The 11437-nt window shown below is 36.8% G+C and overlaps 1 protein-coding gene across 1 annotated transcript; it reads right to left on the bottom strand.

Annotated features, from left to right (window-relative positions):
• Positions 1-4931: 4931 nt before the first annotated feature.
• On the bottom strand, positions 4932-11225 carry Ccdc179 (coiled-coil domain containing 179). Its single transcript, XM_063256774.1, has 4 exons — positions 11091-11225; positions 10463-10507; positions 7796-7900; positions 4932-5115 (listed from the first exon to the last, which is right to left on the bottom strand). Exons 1-4 carry the CDS (start codon positions 11139-11141, stop codon positions 5104-5106), a joined length of 213 nt encoding a protein of 70 aa, XP_063112844.1. The 5' UTR covers positions 11142-11225; the 3' UTR covers positions 4932-5103.
• Positions 11226-11437: the final 212 nt, after the last annotated feature.

Here is an 11437-nt window from a genome sequence, read left to right as displayed (position 1 = left end):
CCCGCCCCTTAGACAATGTCCAATCCGCGCCTCAAGGCTCCGCCCAACCAACCCAATTCCCTTGCTTAGCTCCACCTTCTGAGATCACGCTCTTCAGCCAAAGGATTGCGGCTGCGCAGTGACCCTCCCAGCCCCGCCCCTGCGTGATGATGCATAGGCCTGGAAACACCTGCGCGTGACAGGTGCGGGCTGGTGCGGGAGGCTGGCCAGTCTGAGCCGGAGCTTTTCCTGCTCCACCTGTCTGCTCGCTGGTAGGTGAGCAGTAGGACTCTGGAGTTTCCGCTACTTCTTTGAGGCGGTGGGATCTGGCCTAGAAGATATTAAAGCCAGATTTGCAAGCTGAGATCAGAAGCCTTCAATATCTTTTCTGTGGACCTCGCAGGCGTCAGCAGGGGAGAGGGTAGAGGGTGATTGCGCCCTCTGAGGCGATGCATGTGGACAGAGGCACCTTGTCTGGTACTGGGGAGCCAGGGATTCCTCCGGATCTATTCAGAGCTGTTTTCCTCAAGTGTTTCCTCAGATCTTAATAAGCAGGTGTATCACCAGGGCATCTCGTTAAACTGTTGATGCTGATTCAGGCGAAACCTGAGGTTCATTTCCAGTGAATTCACAGGTGATGCTGAAGTGAAGGATCTCCTCTCCACACCAGGTCTTCTGTTTTACTTGTCCTTGCATTTGGTGAGGTACCCGTGTTTGTGGGGAAACTTTCAAAAGCTGCCAAAAAGGCAGTAAAGTGACAGTTAACATCTCAAAAATCAGTTAACATTCTATGTATATTCTTACAGGTATTATGCATAACTTACGGGGAATTTACATGTCATCTGCCCTGTTCTCTAATTCACGAGGTTTCAGTAGGTGTGTACCTGTGTGTAAACACTCCCACAATCAAGATACAAAAGACCACTTCAAAAAGTTCCCAGGTTCATTCCTGATCTTGTATTCTATACGCAGACCAGGCAACCACTAAAATATCTCTATACCTTTAATAACTTTAACATAAATTGAACATTCAGTTTGTAAATTTTAAATATGACCTAATGTTTTTGAGATTCTTCCATGTTAATACATGAAACAATGTTTTGTTCTTTTAATGGTTTTGAAATTTGTGAACCTCCAACTAGATTTGTATTTTACATTTCTATGAGATATAGGTGAGAGTTTATTTCTCATCATTGTCGTACTTGCTATTTTCAGATTTTACAAATTAATTTGCATTAGCATTTTATTGGTTTTTTTTATTTTTATTATATAAATGCATTTAAGGCAACTATCTTAGGTTAGTGTTAATGACCAAGTTAACCTTAATATTTTCATCAATTTGACCGGGTTTTAGAATTTTCTTCCTGATTATTGACCTTTGGCTTTCTGTGAGGTTTAGATCACTTACATGTGAAAATGTATAAATTTAAATTCTCCATGGTCCCTTCTTGGTTCTGAATGATTTTTTGACCAAAAGTCTTAAAGTTTTATTTTTAATTTATTGCTCTGGAGGACTGCCATGTTGCTGCTGTTGTAGAAAACTTGGGAGAAACTCCCGTCAGGCTTGCTGTGTATAAATAATAATACATGTGTGTCACTCTGGAGCCAAGTTGGGCAGGTTTGCTAGTAGTCTGTTACTTAAGATAGTGATGTTCTTACCTCTGCAAGAGAGCTGACAGAGCACATATCTGCATTACCCTCAGAGGACAGGAGAGATAAAGGCCACAAACTTCAGCCTGCGTTTGATGCTGCTTGCTGTGCAGGGAATAATCAAATTCTTTGCTCTATATGTAGTCTCTTTGTGTTTTGCAGTGTCTATGAAACTGTGAAACATTTTTCTGGTGAATAAAGAAGAATCTCAAATTCTTTGAGTTTCATGGCAGTGACTTTTAAGTTGGAGTCCTTAGACTACGTCTGATGTTATTCATTCATTTGAAATTAAATATGTCATTTTGCTGTTTGCTTTTATTTTCACATCAATTTTTTTTCTCATTTCTATCTTTGTTTGGAGAGATTTTTAGCACTCCATTCTACCTGGACTATTAGTTTATCTTTGATTCTTTTTATGGTTTTTTTTTTATATTTATAATATGTATCTTTAAAATACTCAAATATACCATCAATATATATAAATAAAATACATGAAACTTTGAATAACTGCACTGCCTTCTCTCACTTGTCATACATTTTTCTCCTTCCTGCAAGTTACAAAACCTACCATACCTTAATTTTGCTAAAATCAATTGACTTTTTAAAAAACTAAAAAATGATTTTGTATTTTTTCAGATATCGTTTCCAGAGCTCTTTGTTTTGCATAGATGCAAAGATCTCCTATTATTTTCTTTCGTTTAAAGAACTTCCTCTTCTTGGTCTGCTAATGATAAATTTGGGCTTTGTGTTTTGAAAAAAGTTTCTGGTTTTATCATATCAGTCCTTCAAAGATGTCTTCCATCACCTTCTGGTCTGCCTAGCTTCTCATGAGGTTTGTGGTATCCTTACCTCTATTTCTCAGCCTTTATTGAGATGCAATCCCCTGATGTGTCTCGCTTTTCCCCCAGAGTTTCTCAGAAATTTTATTATGAAGTAATTTGGAAAAGACTGACCTTCATTCTTGTTGGTGTCATTAAAGTCTTCAGATATGTGGGTTATTTTTCATCGAATTTAGAGACATTTTGAAATGTGATTTTCACTGCCACCCCACCTCAGACATACTGTGTATGTTTGGACCTCTACATGATGTAGTTTTCAAGACCAGTGAGGCTCTCCTTTTCGTAGTCTTTTCTTTTTTAGGCAAGGGGTCCAGGAACCAAACTTGGGACCTCCCACTTACCAGGCAGGAGCTGCCCCACGGAGCTAAATCCCTAGCCCTGGCTATTTCAGTTTGAATTGTTTCTATGGCTAGATCATCTCTTTCTTCAGTTTTAATAGTTTATGCTTTTAATCTAATATGTTTAATCTAATATAGTTTAGGTTTTAATCTAATATTCACTTCCTGCAGTGAATTTTTAAATATCAGATATCTTGAGGTTATTTGCTTTTTTTTTTTTTTTTTTTTTTTTTTTTTTTGTTATCAGCAGCGTAACTCATGACTTCGCACTTGCCAGGCAGGCGCTGTGCTGCTGAGCTATACCTCTGGCTAAATATCTTTCACTTCTATGAGGTCCATTTACTACTTTTTACATACATGTCAGTCCTCTTTTTATGGTCATGTTTTCCATTATGGAGCATTTAATTATTTTTTCTATTTCCACTTTCTCTTTCCTTTCTATCTGTTTCTGTGACATGATGCCCCCCTCTCTGGTTAAGTGTTTCATTTTTTGGCATACGTAGTAATTTTTCTTGGGTGGAAAGCATTGGACATATTATATGTCTTGGAATTTTGTAGTTTTCCTCTAAAGTATTGGCCTTGACCTTGGTGGGCACTTAGTGTGGGTAAGTCAGATTGCATCTGTCCCCTTCTTGTTCCCTGTATCCCTTTTCACAATTTCTGCTACCCACATTCAACCATGGGTAACAGAAATGAAACCATAGTGTAAAATGTTCATAGTTGCCTTAACTCAAGAGAGAGAAAAAGACTACAATTTATAATATGTTGACAGTATATTATGTTGTATTCTATTTCTGAATAGCTTTTGTTGTTAATCTCGTGTGATACTTTATAAATTAAACTTTATCATATGAAGCATATGTATAGAAAAGCATAGTTTATAAAAGATTCAGTGTCTAATGCAGTTCTGGCGTCTACCAAGGGTTTGGAAATACCTCAGTGGTGGTAATGGAAAATTCCCCTATTCGAAAGTGGGTAAGCCTCTGTAGGCTGACCTGATAGTAGTAATCTCCTACTAGACAAGTCCTGTGGTATCTCCAGTACACACCATGTGTGTAAATGACGTCTCTATACGCAGTCTTGTCAATACTCAAAATATCTGTCTGTGTTGGTGTGAGTGCTGGAGACTGCTCAGGTTATAACTGGCCAGGCCTTCACTCCCTGCACAAGGCCAGTTTAACCTTGTCAGTTTAAGCCATGCACAGACAGCTTAGCTCTCAGCAAAGACTCCAGCCAAACAATATGAAGGGCAGTGAGGTTCTCTGCATAGTCTTCACTCACTGTAATTCTTCCATACAACATCCAGCTAAATGGGACTTCCTCGGTTCTTATCTCTGTTCTACAATTCAGCCTCAACTCAGGAAAGTCATCGTGTTCTGCTTGTGATCTCCTTGGATCATGATACATATAGAATCCTCCTCCAGGCGATAAATGAATTAATCATAAGCCTCACTATCCTTATTTCTCTTATCTCAAAGACCACAATTCCTTTTTTAAAAAATTTGTTCCAGTTCTGAAAACCACTATTTTTAATATTTTGTCTTCCTGTTATTTACAGTGGGCTGTATGCTTTGTACTCTCATCATTTTTAATAGCAGAATTCCCTGAACTTTGCTTTACATTGCGCATTAGAGACTGAAAATCAGTTAACAAATGCACTGTGTTAATCCAATAGTTAGTTGTTCTTTAATTTAGAAGACAATTGTGATTATCCCATTTGCAACTTGAAAATCACTTATGTGATTAAGCATTTTAGAAAGACATAATTTATACACAAATTTAAAATTTTAATTCTGTATTCAGATTTTATCATAATGGAAATTATACACTACTCCTTACTTGCAATATGAACACATAAAAGGGGTTTTAGTTGTGTGAAAACTCTCTTGTGGAACTCTTTAAGAACTTTTTAAAAATTTAACTACAAGTCATTATGAATAATGTAACAGAAATCTATTTCTCTTATTAAAGCATAAATCTTAATGACTAAAGTCAATTGTAAAAGTGTAAATGAGAAGTACATTATTTTCAAAAAGCATATATATGTATTTTTTTTTTTTGCAAAGCAGACTGTCAGATTTACCACAGAAAAGAAAGAGATGGTGATGTGTGGTATTTAATAAAATCTGAGAGCAATTAGCTTTGTTGTTAAATGCTTGCCCTGTGTTTATTTTGCTGAAATGGCAGATTAGTCTCTTTATTTTTCAATGAAATCAAACCATGATATGCCACCCGATGTTAAAAATCCATGTATTTTGGCTTCAAACATGGTTTCTTCCATACAGACAACAGCTTAATCAAGATGGCCACTAAAAGTTAAAAGACACAAAAGAAATTCAATTAAAATCTATAACAGAAAAATGTCCCACAACTATAAATTACCAAGATGAAGCCTTTTATGTAAATAGCATTGCATATAACCATCTTTAGTTGCTATGAATGCTATTCTTATTTTGTTAGCACATTTGCAATACATAATGACCGCTTTTACTGTGAAACTTTGCATGTCACATTTTCATTCTCTTTTTTTTTCATCTCCCTCCCTTCCCCTAACTCTCATAAGTCTTCCTCCCTTTTTCTTTTGCACTATACTTATCTCCTTGTTTCCTTTTATCTGTCTTTTATTTTACTCTCTACATTATTTATTTTTTGGATTTCTCGTGACAGAAACCAGATGACATTTAAGCGTGTGTCTGATTGATTTCACTTAGAATTATGTTTTCAAGGTGTGTAAGTTTTCCAATAAATGACTTAAAGTTTCTTTGTAGCAGAGTAGTGCTTTTACTGTGTGTACATACCACATTTTCTTTATCTATTTGTCTGATTTAGCTCTTAGGAATTGTGCTGCTGTAAACATGGGTGTGCATGGATCACTGAAATATGATGTCTTTTCCTCTTTCGTAAAAATGCCTAGTAGTGAAATAACTGGGTGGCATGGAATTTCACGTTTTGGTTTTTTGAGGCACCCCCATTCTGTTTTCAGTAATGGTTGTAACTAGTTTACATTCCCACCAGCAATGTAAGAGGGTTCCTTTCTCATTATAGCCCTGCCAAGATTAGTTAGTATTTGTTATTATTCCTTATTGATAGCCGTTTTTTCTACCATGAGAGTGAATCTCAGTGTTTTAATGTTCCATTTTGCTAATGACTAAAGATGTTGAATAATTTTTCATGTGTTTGTGGAGCATCTGCATTTTTTCTGAGTAATGCTCTTATAAATTTAAGTAAGGGCATATTCAGAGGAAAGCCAGAAAACATTTTTATCAAATAAGTCCTAACTGAACGTGGGTAAGATATTAAAAAAAAAGTTCTCTGTGAATCAGACTTCAAACGCTGAAACTATGAAGCTAGTTCAAGAAAAGGTCAAAGTTATTTCAGAACAAAAGGGATGTGACGTACATGATAAGCATAGTAATTTTCTTTGCCAAGCCTTATATTTTGTGATTGAGAAAGCATTTTGTACCTATCTATTAAAAGTCATTAAGCCCTGATAGGTTTCAGAATAAAATGAGCAACAGGGACAGATTCAGTAAAATGTAAAGATTACATATATCTCTTTTAAGGGGTTTAACTGTAAAGTAAGATTTCAGGATAATTTCCTATCCATCAACATATATACTCAGGAGTTTATTAGGGTTACAATTTTGTTATGTGGACTGAACACACAAAATATAAAAAATATTTTCAATTTTCTTTTCACAACTTTGTGTTGTAGTCCTAATCTTCTGTGCTACTAGGCACCGCCCACTTATTGATATTTTATAAACAAAGGCCTTTAGTTTCATCTTGAATAATTTATATTTATTATTAAGTTACTACTATTTTTTTCTGAAGTCAAAAATCAGTTGAAGCAGAAAAGCATGAGAAGAGGTATTCATAAAGACGATGCTTCTAACCAAACAACTTGCAAAAGATATAAGAGGAGAACACGTGAAGGAAGAAAGATCAGTGTGGTCCCAGCATCACGCTGTATGGTCTGGATTCTGGCTCAGGTCTCATTTTCAGTGTCATTTGAGACCAACGTTGGTAGAGAAATGACAATCATTTATAAGAATCTGTTAATGCTAGGATCCATTGATTTCACTTTACAGAATTATCAGTCCACAATGGCTTTAAGATTAAAGCAAAGCAAAATAAAAATCAAATGCAACTGGTCTTTTATCACATTTGAGCAGCATTAAGATTGACCAATTATTTGAAATTTAAGTAAGGTCATATTCAGATAAAAGCTAGAAAATTTTTTTATCGAATAAATCCTATCTAAACATGGATGTGATATAAAAAACCACAGTGAATCAGAATACAAACACTGTAAGGAGGAATGATTAAAGCCAGGATATCGGCATAGGAAATGTAAGTATGATCCCGGAGACTGGCTGAAAGAGGAATAGATGAAGAATCTGGATATTTAGCCTGCAGGAATTTCAGAAACTGGAGGAACGTAATAGTTGTCCTTAATTGTCTGAAGAACCTTCTAGTAGACGTGCCATGCATTTATGCCTGATTACCAGAAATAGAAATTCATACCACCTGTTAAAGGTTCTGGATAACACATAATGTGAGAACTTAAATCCTTGACAACATTGAAGTAAATTGTGATTGTGATGGTCCCCTGATATTTCAAGGATTGCGCATTAAGCTAAATAGGTCTTTGTCAGGGGATTTTATAATTTATTTTCTGAATAATGTAACCTAAATGGTCAAAGTGATTAAGCGTGGAGAATACATGACTTAGCAAACACGGCATCTGGAACCCAGCACTGCGTGGGTTCCATTTTCGTTAGCCCACGATACCTCTAGGGAAGAACTGCAAGAAAATTTAAGTTCCGAGTACTGAACAGAGGAGGTGTAAGGGGCCTTCCCAGGCTGAAATTACAGGTTTCTCCGGGGAAAAGGGGCAAATAAAATTTAGTGTGAATGCTTTTCTGTGCAGAATGAGGCTGTGAGTCGCATCAGGGAGCTGTTCACCTCGGTGGCAGCCCCACTTACCAGGAGCCCTGGCTCTGGGATAGGCTCTGGTCTCATAAACCGCTTATTTAATTTCCTCTTCTCTTTCCTCAGGTTACGCATGTAAACAATGCGCTCATCTGTAGACTGAGGGTTAAGGAGAAAACCAAATTATACTCTCTATAATATGTGGTACACAGCAATTTTTGTTTTGTATCAGTATATAACAATCAACAGGATTGTATGGCTAACAGAAGAAAAAGAATCCCTTTGTGTGAGCCACAGGTTAAACAGACAAGCAAGCAAATGAAAAAGCTGCCTGCAATCCCACCACTTAGGAGGCTGAGGCAGGAGGCCCACCCCAAGTATGAGGCCAGTGTGGGCTATGAAGTGAGTTCAAGGCCAGTCTAAATTACAGAGCAAGACTCTGTTTCAAAAATCGAAAATAAATTAAAAATTCCTCCAGGCCCCACAAAACTTAGAGAATCAGCAGGGCTTGGACAGGAAAATACTCCTGATTCCTACCTGTACACTGTCCATATTTCTATAAATCCAGATTCATGGATTTGTGTGCCTAGTTTCATTTTAAGTATGATATTATTTAAAATCACTAAACAGATCTTCTTTATAGAAATAACAAGTATATTATTTATTCCTCTTAAATGTTGCATTCATGTATAGCTTTTTTATGTTTGCATTTTATAGCATTTACAAGTAATAGGAGACCTAGTCAATTAACCTAGAATTCTTTGAAGATAATAAAATTCAGTACGAAAAAGAGAAGATGAAAATCAGAATAAGGTAACTCCTGCCTCTACTGCAATTTCACGGCCAGCCTGAGCTGCATAGTGGTACCCTGTATCTAAATACGTAAAAATATGAAAACTGAGAACCCTTTTATTTACTGGCAGCAGCAGTGTAAATTAGTATAAGTTGTTCAAAAATAATGTGGCATTATTTTTCAAGCAATGAAAAATATGCTTTCTTTGTATTCTAGATTATGTTATGTCTGAATAATCTAATGAATCTCTTGCCCAGGATGAAAAAAGAAATGTACTAGGTGTTCAAAATTGTGCTGCTTGGCAGAGGAAATTGTGCAATGACGCAATGCCTGTGAGTAATAGAGAATAATGAGCTGTGATATGTTCTATAATGAAATATTAAAAAGTAGTGAAGATAAAGGTCACTTAAGTGTACAGCAACATGGACCATCTTAGGGAAACTATGTTGAGAAGAGAGTAAAACATACACTGGATTTTGTATGATTGCATGCTTATAAACTTAAAAGCAACCAAAACACAAAACTGCATGTACAGAGACACATGTGACAAGTCTATTAAAAAGAAGAGATGAATAGAAATAAAATTCAAGTCAGTAATTGTTACCTGCAAGAGAGATGTAAGGAGGTAAAATACCAAGTCCCTAGACAGGTTTCACGTATACTTGAATGGTTTCTTTTTTTTTTTTTTTTTAATTTTATTTAAAAGGAAAAAGAGAAAACAAAACAAAACAAAACAAAGCGGTGTAAGGGTAATACAGTAATACAGAACTACAAAAAAAAAAAAAAACAGTAAGAAATCACCAGTTAATAGATTACACATTGTCATCTTAGAGATAGTTGCTCAAGTCACAGTATCAAAGCATACAAAGTGAACATTCAAACAGAGAGACTGCAAACAGTTGCGTTCAATGATCCAACCAAAAACATTAATATGGTCAGCTATTTAACACCCCTAAACACACTTGCAGTTGTATCCTTTAGAGCACTTTTTTTCCCTCTCTTTTTTTATAACAGAATTTACCCATTTTGGGTTTTATTACTCCTTAGTTCTTATTACTTTTTTTTGGAAGAGAATAAAGTCAAATATGGCAAAACAAAGCTGTCAGTCAAAACCAAGGATAGACATAGTACATGATGTAAAAACAGAGTACAAGGTTATCAACAATGGTTACCATAATGCCTCTTGCTTCCTTAAAAAGAATTGTCTATCTCATCAGGTATTATAAAGTTGAACAAAACAGTAGAGAACAAGACCAATAAAACTTAAACACTGTAAACATTACAGGACTTCCAAAGGAGACAATAGTCAAACCAGAATGGGCATCTTAGTGAATCTTATTGCCTTCAAAGTAGTTGCCTATACCCTCAAACTTCATACTATCATACAGAACGGAACAGAGTCTTATCAGTCAAAACAAGATAGTGGGAATATTACAGGACTTCAAATCAAGTAAATAGGAAATCAAAAAAAGTTACTATAATATATCCTGCTATTTTTTTAATTTTCCCCTTAATTAAAAAAACCATAAAAAATAACTAAACAATTTTTTTAGTGAATAAGGGAGAGATTGAGATAAAAGAGGACATAACAACATAACAATACAGGTCAAAGCATAACTGTACTTGAATGGTTTCTTAAAGTGGAAGTAAATTGCATTACTATATTTTACAGGTTGTAATGCTATACATATCTATATATATTTGTATATGTATCAAATGTTATATTTAACATGACAATGTAAGCTGTTTAATTTATCCTAATCAAGATGCATTCCAGTAGCCTTTTCAAGATCTAAGAGTTTCAAGAAAGGTATCATGGGACTGCCTAATTAATAACACTGTTCTACCCTAAGGGACCACCACACATAAGAGAATAAGTCAAAAGTACAGTATGGAAACAAGTAGAATTTAGATTATTTAAATATTACCTGTCTTTTAGGGATGTCTGAAGGGTGAGGATGTCTTGATCTTTCCTGCGTAATATGCAAAATTAAGGTGCACATGTAAACACATTGAAGAATAGAGACTGCAGAGCGATTGATTCTTCTAACAGGCTTGTGCTACATTTTATTTAGGTTGTATATGAATATTATATCAACTGTGAGACATAGGATAACAGGAAGAACAATCTAAACTCAAACTGAAGCTGGAGAATGGGAATTGCAGTGAGAAAAAAGAACCATCTCTGAAATAAACTGTGGAAGACAGATAGAATACTGAGATTCATTCTGGGGAGGAGGCACATACAAACATTTTATTTTAAAAATCACCTTCTGGTTGATGTTTGATTCTGGTGGTGCCCCTGCCTTTTGTGAAGGAACCTGGCCTTTAATCTGTCTTCCAAAGCCTGGGGAATCTGGGGTGACCAAAGTAGCAACGCTCAAGGAACCTGGCTGTGAATTTATGAGGTTCTCATCTCTTACTCCAATTTTCTAAACCATTCTAGACTCCCACCCCATTGGGATCCAGTTTTTTAGCTTGAAGGTGGCACTCATCGCCGCAGCTCAGGTTGGGAAGCAGGGCTGTGGATGGGGTTAGGAACCTTAGGGCACTCACAGGGTAGGGGTAGACTTGGGCAGGTTCATCATCCTGGAATCGCAGACACATGCTGCTGCAGGGCCCAGCGCCCCTGGGCGCCTCCTGCCTGCCTGGGGCTCAGGTGACCTGCACTTCCTGGCCCCCCAGCCCTGCCCCATCTGGCACTGTCACAATTGCCATTGTTGCCTTGCCAGGCCCCCGCCCTACCCGATGGCCCCAATCTGGAAGGCACCCCCCCTCCCCATTCGTAGAGTGTGTGTGGAGAAGGTCATGCTGATTCCGGCTGAGCCAACCCCAATGCCAGTCTGCTCTGGGCCACAGGGAGGAGGTGGATTTGTGAGGGTACCCGCCCTCAGTCATAATCC

Source organism: Cavia porcellus, unplaced genomic scaffold, assembly GCF_034190915.1.
Source record: "Cavia porcellus strain 051 isolate PalLab524CR breed Dunkin Hartley unplaced genomic scaffold, mCavPor4.1 scaffold_9, whole genome shotgun sequence".
Classification (NCBI taxonomy): domain Eukaryota; kingdom Metazoa; phylum Chordata; class Mammalia; order Rodentia; family Caviidae; genus Cavia; species Cavia porcellus.
This window is presented reverse-complemented; position numbering and strand designations above follow the sequence as displayed.